General features: G+C 31.3%; 1 protein-coding gene and 1 long non-coding RNA gene across 2 annotated transcripts in view; one reads left to right on the top strand and one right to left on the bottom strand.

The window, feature by feature from the left end:
• Positions 1-6,083: 6,083 nt before the first annotated feature.
• LOC144552639 (MADS-box transcription factor 23-like) overlaps positions 6,084-19,265 on the top strand; it is a 58,511-nt gene continuing 45,329 nt past the window's right edge. Inside the window, exons 1-8 of the mRNA XM_078300630.1 lie at positions 6,084-6,420; positions 7,517-7,598; positions 12,718-12,779; positions 12,948-13,047; positions 13,168-13,209; positions 13,584-13,667; positions 13,789-13,946; positions 14,404-14,428. Of these exons, the coding sequence (XP_078156756.1) occupies positions 6,239-6,420; positions 7,517-7,598; positions 12,718-12,779; positions 12,948-13,047; positions 13,168-13,209; positions 13,584-13,667; positions 13,789-13,946; positions 14,404-14,419 (726 nt within the window). The 5' untranslated portion in view covers positions 6,084-6,238 and the 3' untranslated portion in view covers positions 14,420-14,428. The remainder of the gene's footprint in view (positions 6,421-7,516; positions 7,599-12,717; positions 12,780-12,947; positions 13,048-13,167; positions 13,210-13,583; positions 13,668-13,788; positions 13,947-14,403; positions 14,429-19,265) is intronic.
• On the bottom strand, positions 11,900-18,361 carry LOC144552642 (uncharacterized). The gene is made up of 3 exons (XR_013511185.1): positions 18,217-18,361; positions 15,390-15,448; positions 11,900-12,793 (listed from the first exon to the last, which is right to left on the bottom strand). It is a non-coding gene; the product is annotated as an uncharacterized LOC144552642 (long non-coding RNA).

The raw sequence follows: 19,265 nt of genomic DNA, 5'->3' as shown, positions 1-19,265 counted from the left end.
AGCTATAATAATAAATAAAAATAAAAAAAAATAAAAAAAACGCGATGGAAAGATAGTGTGTGTGACATGCCTGTGTGTAAAAGCTGTTCAAGAAAGCAAATAGGGTCAATGTTTTTAAATACAGTTTAATTTCATACGGTATGCGGTTTTGCGAAAGGCTTTACATGTGCAAATTTTCATGCAGATTTACAAATGAGGATTTTAAAATAAAAATTTGTACATACATGCGTGCATACAAGTATGCGGTAATATGTGATATCAAACAAATAAGTATGCGGTAATATGTGGACGAATATGCGGTAATCATATGCATTAATAATATGTGGCTGCATACAGAACCGTATATATGGATTGCATAAGGATTCTATGCAGAATCCAACCACATAAGCATGTGCGACCGCATAAACCGCATTTTACTACACTAGATAGGATAAATTAGATATATGTATAGAGAGAGTTGGGCTATGATAAGTTGCGAAGTAAGGGTCTTGTTTTACTTCAAGCCCATATTTTATATATTTAAAATTTCAAAGAGACGATCCGAACCGCTCAATATGATTTCCTTATTGAAATGTGCTGGGAGACCAAATTTTACATTTTTTTCAAAGTTGTTTACTAATTTTTAGAATATTTCAAAATCACTGTTTTTATGGTCTAGAATCCGTCCAAAAATAACGGTTTTCTACCTATCTAAAAAAAAGTAAAAAATTTCCAAAAAATGTAGAATTTAGTCTCCATGCACATTTCAATATGAATATCATGTTGAGCGGTTTGGATCGACTATTTGATCTTTGAAAACTGAGATATGAGTGTGAAGTAAAACAAACTTCCTTACTTCGCAACTCACCCTAGCTCATATCTCTCTCTCTATATATATACATATATATATAGAGAGAGAGAGAGATGGGCTATGGTGCATTGCAATGCATAGGCATCCTTATACATTGGACCATAAATCACCGATTCAAAGTTCAAATGACCGATCCAAATCATTATCTTGTTCTCCATATTAATATGTACTTGGAGACCAAATTTTACATTTTTTGGAATTTTTTTACTATTTATTAAGCCACTTTGAAAATCGCTAATCCGGTGGTCCAGAAATTTTTACTATTTTTTACTGTTCATCTAGTTTTAGCGATTTTCAAAGTGGCTTAATAAATAGTAAAAGAAATTCCAAAAATATAAAATTTGGTCTCCAAGTACATATTAATATGGAGAACAAGATGAATGGTTTGGATCGGTCATTTGGACTTTGAATCGGTGATTATGGTCCAATGCACAAGGATGCCTATGCATTGCAATGCACCATAGCCCATCTCTCTCTCTCTCTACTCCATCGGTGATTTATGGTCCAATCGGTGATTTGGTCTCCACGTGTATATATATATATATAGAGAGAGAGAGAGATAGGCTAATGTGCTTTCGGTAGCATATGGGCCGAAATACACACGGTCCAAATTTGAAATTTCAAAATCCAAACAGTCGATCCAAACCGTTCATCTTATTCTCCATATTAATATCTGCTTGCAGATCAAATTTTACATTTTTCTGAATTTTTTTACTATTTATTAAGCCACTTTGAAAATCGCTAATCCAACGGTTTTACTGTTTTGTGCAGCCACCGTTGGATCAACAATTTTGTAAAATACTTAATAAATAATAAAAAAATTCAGAAAAATGTAAAATTTGGTCTCCAAGCAGATATTAATATGGAGAAGAAGATGAACGGTTCGGATCGACCGTTTGGATTTTAAAATTTTAAATTTGGACCGTGTGTATTTCGACCCATATGCTACCGAAAGCACATTAGCCTATCTCTCTCTCTATATATATATGTATATATAGGGATGGGCTATGCTACTCCATGGAGTAAAATGAGTTGGTGCTCCACGCCGCCATATTTTTATTTTGAAAATCCAAACGACCGATCTGAACCGTTAGATGTGATCTCCATATTGAAATGTGCTTAGAGACCAAATTTTACATTTTTTTGGAATTTTTTTACTATTTATTAAGAATTTTTGAAAATTGTTGATCCGATGGTCCAGAAAATTTTACTATTTTTTACTGTTCATAGCAAAACAGAAATTTTGAAAAATGCTTAATAAATAGTAAAAAAATTCCAAAAACTGTAAAATTTGGTCTCCAAGCACATTTCAATATGGATATCACATCTAACGGTTCGGATCGGTTGTTTGGATTTTCAAAATGAAAATACGGCGTGGAGTACAAATGTGTTTTACTCCATGGAGTAGCGTAGCCCATCCCTATATATATATATATAGAGAGAGAGAGATGGGCTATGGTGCATTGCAATGCATATGCACCCTTGTGCATTGAACCATAAATCACCGATTCAAAGTTCAAATAACCGATCCAAACCGTTCATCTTGTTCTCCATATTAATATGTGCTTGGAGACCAAAATTTACATTTTTTGGAATTTTTTTACTATTTATTAAGCCACTTTGAAAATTGCTGATCCGGTGGTCCAGAAATTTTTACTTTTTTTACTGTTCACCCAGATTTTCAGATTTTCAAAAATCTAAAAAAATTCCAAAAACATGTAAAATTTGGTCTCCAAGCACATATTAATATGGAGAACAAGATGAACGGCTTGGATCATTCATTTGGACTGTGAATCGGTGATTTATGGTCCAATGCACAAGGGTGCCTATGCATTGCAATGCACCATAGCCCATCTATATATATATATATATATATAAGAGAGAGAGAGAGTGATAGGCTAATGTGCTTTCGGTAGCATATGAGCCGAAATACACACGGTCCAAATTTGAAATTTCAAAATTCAAAAAGTCGATCTGAACAGTTCATCTTGTTCTCCATATTAATATGTGCTTGGAGACCAAATTTTACATTTTTCTGAATTTTTTTACTATTTATTATGCCACTTTGAAAATCGTTGATCCAACAGTAACAGTAAAATCAAAAGGCACCGTTGGATCAGTGATTTATAGTCCAATGTACAAAAATGTCTATGGATTGCAATGTATGGTAACCTTACTCTCTCTCTCTCTCTATATATATACACACACACTTGGAATAGAACTAGGGTATTCTTAAGCTGTTTGTGAGCTTAACTCCAAAACCTGTATAAGAAAATGACTTCAAACAATTAATTCAAACCATTTAGCTACTTACAATTATTGTGTTTATATGCAAAATTTATAAATTTTCGAATTAATTTAGTATAAAGTCAAGCGGTAAACAAAAGACTTATAAGTTAATGTTTTTATTTTTATCATTTTTTGAAATAGTACTATATAAGAAGTGAATCGAACTATATATATATTTTTTCTTCTGTATATATATAATGTTTTTCAGCTACAAAAAAATTAAGTTTCAGAAATTACACTTGAATTCTCTCTGGAGTTTCTGGTACTTTCTGTTTTGCCTTGTTTTTTCAGCAGCTGTAACACTCGGCTTGTAGCTTTGAAGGCCACAATAGACATTAATTGATAACTGGTTGTCTTTTATTATGCTTCAATTTGGAGCTTGTTTGTGTTTTAGCTATGGCTAACATTGCCAGTGGTAGCTTATCGCGGATTACAATTCTCGTGCAAGACTTATTTGAGATTAAAATTGAGAAAGGTGGGTTTTTTTAATTCGCAAGGATGCAACGTAGATTGGGTAACAGTAGATATATAACTTGGCAATATATATATATATATATATAAAATAACAATTCTCATTCTAGATTCTACAACCATGCATATATATGACTAAATTTAAAAAAAATGGAAAAGTAAAATAATAAAATTATAAATATGTCATCAACCATGCATTAAATAGAATATCAATAAAATTTTAAGTAATTTGAAAATCAATAACTTATTCATTAAGTGATTTTGAAGTTTTATGATTCAGTTTTGACAACCTAATTAATGATCGACGTTTAAAACATATGAATTAAGTTTGAGAATTTGTATTATCATTTTCGGATTTCATTAATTGGGACATTGGTGACCCGGTAACTTATTCATTAATCCTTTAAATATACCCTTCTATAGTTCTATCCCAGCTTTCAAATGTTTGACTAGATTAATTAATTATATATATCTAGTTTTCAAACACATAATTCAATAGCTTTGACTAATTAAACTACTCATGTGCTCAAATGTTTAAAAGACGCTGAAAGTAATTTTCTAGGTATGGAATGAATACAACAAAGTTTGAATTCAAGCGTGCGATCGAGCTTTCGTGTGCTCATCCTGATGAACCGTGTGATAATTATAAGAGTTGCAGCGGTCTACAAATTGATATATAACAGAGTTCGGACTAGCCACGTCAAGTGACCTTGATTTGAAAGGGTCGAGATGACTTCATTGCTTTTTTTTATTCTGTTGGATGTCTAATCGACCTTGATTTGAAAGGGTCGAAGCTTGGGACAGCATGAACTGTACATGGCAATATGGCATGGGGAAGGACACGCGTCGGCGATCCATATGTAGAGGCTGCTGTCAGGGGAGATGCCATATATCATGCCATCGTGCTCCTCACTTCTATTTCTTATTTAGAGAAAGCAACCAAGCAATGTCGTCATTTTCAACTATTTCATTTGGTATAAAAAGAAAGAGACTAGTACCGCCAGGTTATTCGTTGAACTACCTATCCTTGCCTCCATTTGCTCACAAAAATGGAGATCAAAAGAACAAATTAAACACTAGCTAGCTTTCTCTTTTTATTTTTAATTGGTTTCTTCCAAAGGATCGAATAAATCTATTGGTGCAATACTGGTTTGGTTTTTTGTTAGAAATTGATGGTAATTTAATGATATTATGAATTCTTTATTACCATCTTACAATAAAAAAAAAACATCAGCTTTACCTTACCCATATGAAACGTTCATAATTAATGGTTAATTTTTTCTATTTGAAAGAACTTTCTTTCTAATATAAAAACACCTAGAACTCTAATTCGTGAATAAATATACTAAAAAAAATTTCATTTATTGAATATTTCTTTTCTAAACCAATAGATTCTTATTAATTCCGTGTTTTTAGTATTATGTAATTGTCTTTTTAAAAATATAAACTTATATTCTTTATACTAGTATTGTGCCTGTACATTGCAACGGAAATATATTTTAAAAGAACAAAAAAAATTATACAAAATGACATATTTTCATAATAAAAAAAATAGACTAACATATTTTCATACAAATGTGTAAAGTTCATTCTTTAATAACATATTAGTTTTTTTTTGTTATGTTGCTTAAAAGGGAAACAAGAGAAAAAAAAAGATCATCAAAATAAGTTGTATTATTTGTTGTTATCATATTATGACACCTCCTATTGTCATTTTATGGCTCTTGTTATTGTTATACAAGGGTTATCCTCCTCTCCCTCATTTATATGCATTTATGCACCTAAAATATATAATATAATCATGTTTAAGTTACTTAAATTACATAATTAAATGACAAATAATATTCCTTAAATGATATAAAAACGGAAAGAAATGAAAACATAACCAATCAAATCAAAAATTTCTTAAATAACATTTACAAAAGAGAAAGAAATCATGCCCAATAAAAAAAATCGAGTATCTGACAATCAAATAAAGAGTTTAGGAAAGTATATTATGTGAGATAGAGAGTGTTGGAGAGGCATCAACAAGTACGTGTGGGCAGTACGTATCTAAATAAATTTAGACTTCCACATGTAAAAAAACATTAAAAGATGGCATAGAATCAAAAGAATACAGAGTATTTGATTGAAAAATTGATATTTAATCTAAAATTTTATCTTTTAATCACAATCGTTAGAGGATCGTGACATTTACATGCTTAATACAAGAAAAGTGATAAGAGATGAGACATATCAATACGTGTGAAATGCATTCTAATTGAAATTGATTAAAAAAAAATTATGCATCAGTAGTGTTATGCATTTTTATTTGTGTCATATTAAGTAGGACAGCAAAAATGCAAAATACAACCCATAAAATGGAGATCTTCTTTTGAAATACAAAATGGAGAAATGGATGGACCATTAGGGCAAAAGCAACAGCTGCCTCTTTCTATTTGTGTACATAAAATAAAAGGGTACTGATTGAATCAGAAACCTTGAAGCACCAAATTCAGAAAGACTTCTTTTCTCCTTTCATTCTCTCTCTCTCTCTCTCTGTCTCTCTCCTCTCTCTCCTCCCTCTCACCCCAGTCACAAATTAGAAATCAAGAGATCTAGAAGAAGAAAAATAAAGAGAAGGAAAATATGGGGAGGGGGAAGATAGTGATCAGGAGGATCGACAACTCGACTAGTCGTCAGGTAACTTTCTCGAAGCGCCGCAGTGGATTGTTCAAGAAGGCCAAGGAATTGGCCATCCTTTGTGATGCTGAAGTCGGTCTTGTCGTCTTCTCCAGCACCAGCCGCCTCTATGAATATACCAGCTCCAGGTTTGTGTGTGTTTGTCAGTATATGAGAACTAATGAAATTACTTAGAACATGTTCACTTCATTTGATCAATAGCTTGGCATCACCTTTGCCATCTTGAACAGATTGGTTATGAATTTTTATTTTCTTGATTTAGGTGTCATTTACAAGTATTTGTTTTAGTATTTGACAGTATACAGGTGCATCCTCCATGTATCCCACTTCTTATAGATCTCCTTTTGATCTCTCTCAATCCTTTTTTTTAAGGTTCGATCTTGACAATTGTTTTTGTTTGCAAACCTTAATTTCATGTCCAGTTATACTTATTCAATAATTAGATCCTACTATGCCTATGCAAATAGTAAGCATTTAATTGTCAATCATTATTTTTCTTTTTATGTTCCTCATGATAAAAATCCTACTATCAGAGGATTTTTGTCATTTCTTTTCCTAACTATTTAATTTTCTTTTATTTTTCTCTAGGGCTCTATTTTAGTTTGAGTTATAGACTAACAGTCTTTCCCAAGAAGCCTACTTTAGTAATTCCACCAGTAAATATATATTTGTTTTATTTCTTTTTCATTATCTGCCATTGCTATATATATAAGAATATATCAACCGAACATAATTGTTGTCATATTACATCTCTTACCAGCATGGATTCATTTACTCTAATCCAACATTTCTTTTCGTAAGTACTTCCATCACATAAAAAAATATCGACACTTGGACACTGTGTTGATTATATCTGATACTTGAAAATTAATTTTTTTTTTTTTTGTTTAATGGGTTTGCTTTGGATTCCTGTACTTCTGTCTACCCTTTTGTAAGTTGTCACTGATCTATCAGTCAGCCTTTTGAATTTTCCATTACTTGTATTGTATGAAACTCTACCTGCTAAAATATTTTGTCAGGATCTTTCATTAATAAGATCCAGATCTAGTTTAGGGTTACATAAATTAGTAATACATTCTTTATTTATTTGATTATTTCCATTTTCTCCCTTTTGTTTGATACCAGGTCTAATAATGGGGTACCTTACTTTTCAATAAAAAGGACATGTCAAAAGCCAGATATAATATCCATTTTATTAACTATATTCTCTGTTGTTACTGGCAGCATGAAAAATGTTATAGAAAGATATGGCAAAGCAAAAGAAGAGCATCAACAAGTCATGATGAATCCTAACTCTGAACTTATGGTATGTGAAATTCCATTACTTGAACATTCATTTGTTTTGTTTCTTTGCCTAAATTAGTTTTCATTACTAGCAATGAAATGTTACTGAATGTTCAAGTTTTCTAAATTATATTTGGGAGGTGAACATACTTAAGAAAGTGAATATATCACTTTTTTATTCATTATTTCCCTCAATATCAAATTTCAAAGAAAAAGAACAGCATGCACAACAAAGAATACATACAATTTTTTTTTTTTTTTTTAAATAATCCGACCGAACCATCAAGACTTAGAAACAAGCCTAGGTACCTCCTCCATTTCCTCCACCTGACCTTGCTGAGCGGAAACCACCCTCATAGTGACCTGATCCGACAAGCCATTAGTATGATAAGGCAAAATCAAAGTGAGGTTAAAAAATGGATCATCATTTTTAATCTTACACCAAAAGAAAGTTAGTGCTATAATATATGAGTCAATTGCTTTTAGAGATTTTGTAGAAGATCTAGTCCCTAAAACATAATTTATTTCTCTCAAGCAATATTGTCTACAAAGTTGCTATTCTAAATAATTTTACCAACAATTAATCTATCATTTAAGGAAATGTAAGCTTCAATTAATCAATTAAATCTAGATCCATTATAGGAAGTAATCCATTGCCATGTATAAGAAATAACACAACAAGTTACAAGAGTTAATTAGGAGACTTACACCTTGTTTAAATGGAGAGTAGAGGAGGGGAGGTGAAGAAAAGAATGGAATGGAATGGAAAGAGAGATTAACATATTTAACTTCTTCATATTTGAATGATTAATGAGAGAAAATAAATTTAATTTTCCTTCCCATCATAATTATTGTTTGGTTAATAGCATTTGTGTCATATTTTCTCTGAAAATATTAGCTCAAAATTGCTTGCATCTGTTATACTCCAAATCGGAAGGGAAATCGATTCTATTGATTATAATCATACAGGATCAAATATTTTCCCTTATGTACCCTTCATCTCGAACATAATTTTATCAATCAAATACAATTTCAAGAAAAAAAAAAATCTTTTCTTTCCGTTCCCTCCCTTCCTCTACTCTCCATTCAAACAAGATGTTAGGGTAACCACAAAAATACAACCAACATCACCCTGCTAGCTAGCCTCTCTTAGACAAATTGACTTTGGTCAAAATTCTATTGTGACTAACTACAAATATTTTTTTTTATTATTCAAAGGGATATTTGTTTTCATCCAGATAGTGTCTTTTTTTGAGAACCAGGTAGCAGCTACAGGATTACATAATCATGATTTGGTACTCTTTCACACTCTTAACCAATTATATAAAGAGTGTACATAAATTGTTTACGTTGATGTCCATCTCCACATAATTTGATCGTGTAGATTGTCTATGGAATTCTATTGGGTTTTCAAAAAAAAAAAAGGTTGTCTATGGAATTAAAATAAGTGAAAATAAGCAGACAAGTCATTCAATTTCTGAATAGCCTTGCCAATAAGCTGTCTTTCACAATGAATACACAAGTGTTTGTGAGCAAGAGCCTCAGCCAAGTATTTTTAGGGTTTGAAAAAGTTGAAACTATACAACTTGTCGGAAGTGTTTTAAAACATATCTCTAACATATTCTGGGTATTTCTTCTAGATTTTTGTTCCATTTTGAATATTCCATTAGATGTAGTTCATCCTTCCATAAGCTTCGATTAGCTACAAAACCATAGATATTTGTTGTTTGCATCATCCCATTATTACATGACAAGAAGAGAATTACATATTTCATCTTCCCAATTGATTATATATACTTCACCACAGCATTGATCTAATTAAGTGTCTGTGTGTGTGTGTGTGTGTTGAATTGAGACTGATACCGTTTAGCTATACACAGTCACATTTGATCACCTTTTAACTTATCTCCAGCTTGACTTGAAACAAAACATATACTTCAATGTTTGGTGAGTTAGTGTGTATCTGAAAATGTATACAATAATGAACCTGGGCCTAATCACACCTGTTGCAATGTATAATTTTAATTAGGGATTAATTTAAGAAAAAAGAGATACCAAGAGGAAAATTAGCTAGCCTTAGAGAAAAGGTAGGGAACTGGAACAAAACAAATAATTTGTTAAAAATGAACCAAATTATTACTGATTTGCAAATATCATGATTCTTCAAAAAAAAAAAAAGGGGGGCAAACTTGAGGTAGAGAGTTACACCCCATGTAAGCTCAAATTTTAAGTATTGGATTGAAGAACTTCTAAAATAAACAATCTATTGAAGTATAAAAAGGTTTTTGAATGTGCTTATTTGTGTTTTTTAGCTTCAAAAAAGTTAATTAAGTTTAAATCTGAGTATCTAGAGAATTTTTAAACTTAAAAAATAAAGTTCAAATAAAATTGAAAATTGAAAACTAAATTTATTAAGTATGTTCATATGTATAGATAGCCTAACAATCAAGTTTTTTATTCATCAAAAACCTTTAATTTTAAATTATTGAAATTTCAAGTCACTTGATGTATGGTAAAACATACATCAATTCTGTTTTTTTTATTAAACATGATATATGCATAATGTAGATCATGTCTATAATATTGGATTTTAAATTTAGATTTTATATTTAAAATTCTCAAAATTCTCAAAATTCTCAAAATAAAAATTATCAAGTGAACTTCCTCATTAGTGGAATTCTGCCACTTCTCTCTTTTTAAATTTTTAACCAGAAAAAGGCCATCAATTCTCACTCTTCTTCTTGATAGTTTATATTCATTAGCAAAAGAATCTTGACCAATCAGTTGATTTCCTATTGAACGAATTAATAGATGCTTTTAAAACAAAAAAAAAATACTCAGTTTTATTCAGATTTGACAACCATGACTGTTTGTTTTGTTCTTTTCCTAAATAATTTAGAAAGAAAAGAAATTACAGTACTATTCTGACCTTCACCAGTCTTGCATCGCTCACAACTCTGGGATAATTAATCCTTTTTTTTTCCCATTTTTTTAGAAAACAGGACAATTTTTTAGATTTGATAGTTCTTCTATCTACTCTATAAGTAGTTTTTAAATGCGGCACATGGAAAAAAAAATATATATATATAAGATCAGATATATGTATGCAGTCTGCTACCGCGTTCAAAATGTCATGCAGTTACATATATGCAGCCGTATGGTGTTGTCCATGCGGACTCATAATGGACGCATATGCAGACACCTAGAAGTTGATTAGGATTAATGTTAGAAGTACCTCTTTCTGTGCACCCATATAATTAAATTCACTCATTTTGAGTTTCTAGGGTTTCGTTATATAAAAATTCATGATTTTTTATGTAAAATTTTATCATGAATTTTATTTCATGAAAATAGTTGTCCATTACTAGTAACTTTCAAGAAATTGGGATTTTCGGTATTATTCTCACCCAATTTTTAAGGAATTAATATGGTAAATTTGTTACACATATTCAAAAACTATTTCGGGTCCAACAACAGATCATTTTAAAATATGTAAACAAAACCGTATTTTAAAACATTGACTCCAACAGATATCAAAAACAGGGTGATGTAATGCTTTTGCAATTTTAATTTTATGGCTACATTACAAATTTAGGATCATAATATTGTAGCGTCTCATATATTACAATCATGAATTAAGGAGTACAAATCTGGAGACTTCACAGATAATAATAGGCCTATTTTCCGGGTAGATAAGAACCTCTTGTGGTCCATTTGTATAATGGGAAATTGATTTAGGTTTTTATCGCTTGGTCTTCCCAGCCCAATATTATGGGCTTATGGGCTTACCAAGGCCCATCACAGTATTACTCAATTTTTAAGACCAAATTTTAGTTTCATCTACTTCTACCCACTTGTGCCTCCACATGTCAAGCACTCGAGTGTCTGTCAGACGTGTCGTTGTAGTGTCATGCATACACTGCGGATTACAAGTAACATTCGTCACAAAATGTATGAAATTTGGGTACCAAAGTTAATTCACTTACAACTCCCCCGAAGTTTCAATAATTACTGGTCATTGAATTCCCATTTTGTTGAAAAACAAACACTAAATTTCGCCTTATAAAAGATATAGGCAATATTTCTGATTTCATTTGATCGGATCCCTAGTACATAAAGGTTTCTTAGGTATAATCTCTGCCATTTGTTGTTTAAAAGAAGATTTGAATCTACAGAAAGTTGAATTATACCGACCATATCTTGGGAATTTGTTGTGAAATTATAAAATTTCCAGAGAAATCAAAAGATTAATATTCCTTTTTTGTTCAAACCAAACATAAAGAGAATGATATTTCTTTGTTTGGTAAAAAGAGAATGATATTCTTTTCTACCAAAATATGTAAACTGAATAAAAGCATGTGAAAATATTAAATTCAGTTGCTCCCTACCCTTTAACCTTAATAAGTCCATTTCTTATTCACTGCTCAGCCAATTTACAATCATCTGACATGCTCTCTTTTGGGTGCCAGTACCACGAAAAAAAAAAAGCACATGGAACAAAAGAGCATAACGTACGTAAAATATATAACCAGCAGTAAAAATAATGAATTTACACCCTCTTGTTTAGAATAGTACATGTAAATAAATGACAAAGTGGAAGAAATAAAGCAAGAAAAAAAAATTATTCAAATTTTTTTTGAAAAAATGCACATATTCACAATAACAACATCATTTGGACTCAAGCTCAGTTTGCTATTGCCTCAGCTAACTAACTAGTATACTCAAACTGCCAAATTTCAAACAATAGTACAGAAAAAAATACCCTAAGGGCATTTTTGTTTAAAAATGACCAATTTGACATACTTTTTGCTTGTATGGCTTACACTAAAGGTTTAACTACAATAGATCTTGAACTCACATAGTATAATGTCAGGTCCCTTTGACATTTTTATCACAAATGAATTCTTTAAGCTTCTGTTGGTAAAATACCGGACATTTATATGGTTTCTTCATAAAGGATATTAATACTACCTTGTCCGACCTCAAATGGTATTTTGTGGTATTTTTTGGCCAAATACTGGTACTATACAAGGTATAAAAACCCGTTATCATAGGTCTTTCTCAGGCTATATTTAACTAGTGGAGATAACAAATTTAAATAAACCTGTATAAAGTACAAACATATTCAATTTTGTGTGCAGTTCTGGCAAAGGGAGGCAGCAAGCTTGAGACAACAACTACGAACTTTGCAAGAAAATCATAGGTACTTCATCAAACCTATTCAAAAAATATATATATGTTAGTGAGTCAAATATTTAGCAATAATCGGTTGTATGTATACAGCTACAATGACCAAACAAAATACATATGCTTATTAATTGGCAAAAGGATATACTTATGCATAAATTATGTTCTACAAAATGGTAAACAGGCAATTGATGGGACAGGAGTTGTCTGGGCTTGGTTTAAAAGAGCTTCAAAACCTAGAAAGCCAGCTGGAAATAAGCATGCATGCTGTGCGCACCAAAAAGGTCGTTCCAATAATTCTTTTAACCCTAAAACTCTTCAACCTTTAAGCCCTACAATAACTCTTTTAATAGTATTACATCTGTTGAGCAAGTTATTAACTAGAGATTTCTTTATTATAACAGGACAATCTTCTGATTAATGAGATCCAGGAGCTAAATAGGAAGGTTGAAAAATCTACAACTTATTTATTTTATAAATATGTTAAAAATTTCCATTTAAGTTTAATTAAATGATTGCTTATTTAGCCATAACCAGCCCAACCAAGCTTTACTTAAAATACTCAATTGGGTTTTAGTTTACCCTTTCATGCATCTAACACCCTAACTCTAAACCAACTTTAGCACAACTTGAAAACCCCAAGTCTACACTTATGCCTAAATTTATATCTAAATTATTGAGCTAAGCTTCCACAAGCAATAAGTTACAATATTATAGAAAAACCTAAAAAGACCAAAAGCACACAAAAATTATTATTCCGCATATAAGATACCTCTAAAATTTAAATCAGTGCACTGATCTAATGGGCCGAATTTAACAGGGGAGCTTAATACAACAGGAGAATGCCGACCTCTATAAAAAATTAAACCTAGTTCACCAAGAAAACATGGATCTTTACACGAAGGTGAACAGACACCAGGCTTCATAGAATCGGTGATTTCAGTATAAGGTACCAGTAGAACTTATGGTGCTGGTACCCAAGAAGTAGTGTGCAAATTTTTATGTCTTCCATTTTTTTTTGTCAGCTGAATGAAGCAGGAGGAATTGGGGTCCAGAAACAAAGTTCAGACCAAAACATCTCTGATGGTGGTTATACAATAACAAACAGTGGTGATGCAAGCGTACCAGTCCATCTCGAACTAAGCACTAGACAGAGCACAGGCGACGATGCCCCAACTTTAGGGTAATTGTTATTATTCAGTATTCACTTTTGTTATATAAGTATATTGATTGGTGACCAATACAAAAATGGTTACAGCAAGTGATTTTCTATGCATACTAAATTTTACATTTTTCAGAATTTTTTTACTATTATTTTATATAGGTATAAAATCACTACGTTTGAATGGTCTGGAATTTTTAGATCAAGTGATTTTCTATCTAGCTAAAAAGAAAAATTAAAAATGTAAAATTTGATCTACAAGTACATTTTCATATGGAGATCATGTTGATGGTTCAGATCATCTGTTTAAACTTTAGAGATAAAGATATTGATCCATAGTACGGACTAATCTGCGCTATGCATAGTATCACAGTTTCACTCTTTTTTATCTTAACTCAATTTTTCTACCAAAATTAGCATTCAATGAGTGATAACTAATACAAATATCTTTGCCCCTTCTTTTCATTAACTTCAACAGGCTTCAACTGAACTGAGGCAGCGAAGTGTGAAGTTGTCAGAATGTCAAGTGACCTCTCTATTATTCATTAGAACATTAAGTCCAAATTTTTGGATTTCGAACTGTAAAGCGTGCTTTGACAATTTAATTTGTAATAGTTAGACGACAAAATTAAAAGGCACTAAGAAATTATATATGTTTCTGCGATACTTCTCCACTACTGTGTTGCTGACAGGCTTTTCTTTCTTCCTTTTTTTTTTAATTTTTGATATGATATGTTGTATGCATTTCTGGGCCCAATAGAACCTGATACTCATGCTACAGCAAAAAATCACAATATCGGTCATGGCCTAGTAAACTATAAATTTGTGATTATCTTATGGTAGCGAGATAATTCTTTTTCTTCTCACCAAGTAAACCATTGTTGAACTTTTCCGAGGACCAATATGTGAAACAAGCTAATAACAAAGTATTGGCACAAATATACTTGTAAATAAATTATATATTTGGGCTCCATATTCTTTTTATAAATAAATAAAATTTCAACTGTATGTGCAAAAGATAATCACCAACATAAATTGTGAAATAAAATGATCCAACAAGCAAGTTACCAAAAAATGAACCAACTGTTACTACAAAAGCAAGTTAACAAAAAGTGATTATTGTAATAATATATTCCCAACTCCTTACTCCTTACTCCTTACTCATGGTTTTCCATTTGATTATCGTAATAATAAAGATTCTTCATTTGATAATCACTATCTCTGGGTTCAGGCATGCAACTTATGCAGTATAGTTGTCCATAATTGACAAATGAAATCTCTTTCATCCTATAAAAAGCTTTGGTGTCAGTTGCAAACATTAGAAACATTCGTTGTTATATTATTAGTGGAATTTGGCAAAAACACCCTCTCTCCTCCTCAATTATTAAAACAGTATGCCAGACAAATATAAAAATGATTCGAGGGTATTTACAAAAGTGCGCATCACAGAGGATTGGGAGTTACCAGTTTTCTTGCAAGGTATGCAGTTGATGCCTCAAGCCTGCTGACACCATTTGTAAAACCTAAAGAGAAAAAGAAAACAAATTTGATTTTATTATTCAACTCTAATTCCAAGAAGTACACTGGTAGAGACAATACATGTGATTGGTGACACCTTACTGGCTGGTTACTGAAACCCAACATGGCCTATTTGTATAGTTTTTGTACTACACAATGGTTGAAACTATATAATATCAATCGCATATATGCAAAAGAACCTATGATGAAAAAAGATGCAATGACCACTACAATTTAAAACCGGTTTCCTTTCTGAGCCAAAATATTAAAGAATTTAAATTAAAAATTAAAAAAATTTATATTACGAGAGAACTAAGGTGTTCTTAAGCTCACCAAGTCTCTTGGTAAGCTTAACTCCAAAACCTATCGGATTAACTTCAAACGACAAATCCAAACCGTTCAAAACCGATCTACTTCACAAGTGATGCGCTCACTTATCAAATTTATAAGCTTTTGAATTAATTTAGTATAAAGTCAAGTGGTAAAAAAACGATGAAAAATGAACGCATTAAAATTAACTTATAAACCATCTTTTTTTTACCAATTGACTTTATGCTAAATTAATTAGAAAATTTTAAAATTTGACATGTAAATGGATCACTCATGAAGTAGATCGGTTTCAATGGTTTGGATAAATCATTTGAAGTCAATCCGATATGTTTTGGAGTTAAGCTCACCAAAGGACTTAGGGAGATTAAGAAAACCCTAGTTCTACTCTTATATTACAAACTATCGAAAATCAAAAAGTAAAGTCAAAATTAGAGCCATAAATTAGCAATGTCAATTTGGAAATCAAGAATAAAGTTCAATTGGACAACAGAAAATTTATTCAATTTTCAAATGTACGTGCTATAACCTACCACTAGTTCAGTACTACTAAGACTGATAGTGAATTTAAGGTCTATCAAGGATACTGGCGCACTAGAAACAAAACTTCTGTTTCAGTGATATAAAGGGTAGATTTACCACTTATTTCAAAAAGAGAAGTGTCACTTCTAGCCCGGACCGAATTAACTATAGTAAGGACCAAGTATAGAGAATTCAATAGATATTGATCATTTATATTGCAAGTGCCAACATACAATTATTAGAACCAAAATAGAAGTATTTTAGTTACTTCAGATATTGGGTTCAAGTGATTAACACACAGGTGAGAAAATGTTAAACAACAAGAAGATCAAGTAGTAAATACCAAAATAATTATTTAATTTTTAAAACATAATATATCCACAATGATAGCACTGTTGTAACAGCAAATGCCACCAATTCATACAATGACTAAATGCAAGTTAGGCAAGAATGAAATCAAATGAAATATATGTTATCTTTCAACCTTATCCCCAAATTAGTTTTATACAACTTAAAAAAATATATATAGCAGAACAACGTACCTCCCAAATTTTCTGAATACTACATCCCTTCATATCATATGCCAAGTTCATTTTATATGCATGTAGTTTGTAATGTAATCTCTTATTATTTAGGCTTTCAACTTCAGTGTTGGAAATATCATTTGAGAAAGGAGTCAAAAATCAAATTTGTTTACCAAACAAAAAAAGTTACATAGAAAAAATCGATTAATTTGTTCACCAAACAAAGATAAGTTATATACAACAATAGAGATGTTTTACTATTTATTGAAAAGATTATATGCTGAATATCTACCAAGCATGATAAAGAGTAAAGAAACAACGAACAGATGTTACATGCAATTAAAACAACTGAATATTCATCAGCCATTCATTCGTACCTACTCCATTCTTTAACCTATCATCATTTCTTATGTTATTCAATTCAGTTGGGGAAAACATGAGTTAAAAAGAAAATCATTCATCTGTGTCAAACAGAGATAATGTTTGCAAAAATGCATGGGTACTAGTGTCTTGTATGTATCATTCTTCTTGTTTAAATTATGTGATAAATATCATATAACATGAATTTAAAATATTGAATCATTTTAACAATACCCTTGTTTCCTTAACTTGCTTAGATTAGATGGTAAGGAAATATAGCTTCATAAATTTTTAATATGTAATGTCCAAATCCATAAATTGAAATTAAATTTGCAAAATGTATGCATGATTACATGATGGATTCATTCTTATATATGAAGCAAGAGCTATAGTAAAATTTTCATGGTTATGTGATGCACTACGTTTGAAGTTCAATTTGCAATTTGGACACAATAACATCTATAATTATCAATCAAATTGCTTGCTGTGTAACTTGTCAAATGTCTTTGTGAGTTGCAAGGGATGGGGATGTATAGGGATCATTTTACTTCTGAAAAATTATCCCTCTGATTCCATAATCAAATATACTACATATCCATCAATGCAAGAATCTATAAGCTTGTTGCAACTAAAGACTCCAACTCCAATGTCATGAAACAATTCAATATGATATGAAGGATATGAAGGAAACAATTCAATATGATATGAAGGAAACACATTGTATTTTGCTGGAACATCAATGTTATCTTTTCTAGTTTCAATTTAGGTAATGCAAGTAATTTGTACTAAATTGGAGCATCTTTCATTTAGAGAAATGAAGCACCATAGTAAATTAATTAATGCATAGTACATGCAATATGAAATCAAAAACAACAACACTCAAAATTTTGACTCTCCCTCAGACAAACAAATAAGCGCACACAAATAATAAATCTTACATGATACGCATAATGCTTTTAATTATGAGTGACAAAGTAAACCCTAGTTAGCTAAAAAGAACCAAGCAGCAACATACCAACAATTAAAGTGAATTATCTTACCAAAATAGAGTAGGCATCCAATGCACCACTTCGTCCAAAACAAATAATGGCTGAATTTGAAAATTCTTAGAAATTAGAATGGAAATAGAGAACTAAAGGTTTGAGCTTTAGATCTGGCACAAAGGAGAATTAGATTACTTGGGAATGTCGGAGGGCTAAAGATACAGCGAGAGCTAGAGAAAATACAAGCGAGATAGAGAGAGGAATTCGTATCCTCTGAGATATCTCAAACTTTGCGTGACTTTATGGAAAATCCCAACCGTTTAAATACGTTCTGAACGAATCTCAAAGAACAAATAATACAGCCCCCTGCGCTATCACCGAATAGGCACCGGACACGTCGGTCACGCAAAAGTTGAGATATCTCAGAGGATACGCACTCTAGAGAGAGAGGGGCGGAGTCGCGGAGAAAAGGGAAATAAATCTGCTGTTATTCTTGAGGAATCAGAGGAACCTGCGATTCCAATCTCATCCGTTTATTTAGATTGAGATGAGCGTATTAAAAAGCTTTTTGATTAAGATTCGCGTTTATAAAGATGTGAACGGATGAGATTGGAATGTCAGGTTCCTGTCATTCCCCAAGAATAACAGCAGATTTGTAAGAGAGAAGAAAAATATCACCCGTTTCTACCAAAAAAAAAATAATAATAATAAATAAATAAAAGGCAAATCTGAAGGGTCGATTACAGGCCACGTCGCCTGTTTAATTTTAAAAGAAACTTATCCGTATGCACCCTTATAAAATGTCAAAATATGTGTCATATGCCCTGCGTTGAAGAAAATATAAATACCATAGACCCCGAAATTTTTAAAAATACCATTCCAAAAAAAAAAACCACAAAATTGTCAGAATTCGACATGGACGCCAACGTTAGCTTCTTCAATCTTCAAGTCCGTCAATATAATTTGAATCAACGAAGAAACTTCAATTTGCGTCCGATTGAAAATATATTTTTTTATTAATTTTTTATACTAGAAACAACATCAAATAAAATAGATAAAATATTTTATAATTTAGATGTACTAAAAGTACTATAAAATATTTTTCA

Source organism: Carex rostrata, chromosome 4, assembly GCF_964058835.1.
Source record: "Carex rostrata chromosome 4, lpCarRost1.2, whole genome shotgun sequence".
Lineage (NCBI taxonomy): Eukaryota > Viridiplantae > Streptophyta > Magnoliopsida > Poales > Cyperaceae > Carex > Carex rostrata.
Note: the sequence above shows the minus strand (reverse complement) of the source record. Positions and strands in the feature narration are given on the sequence as shown.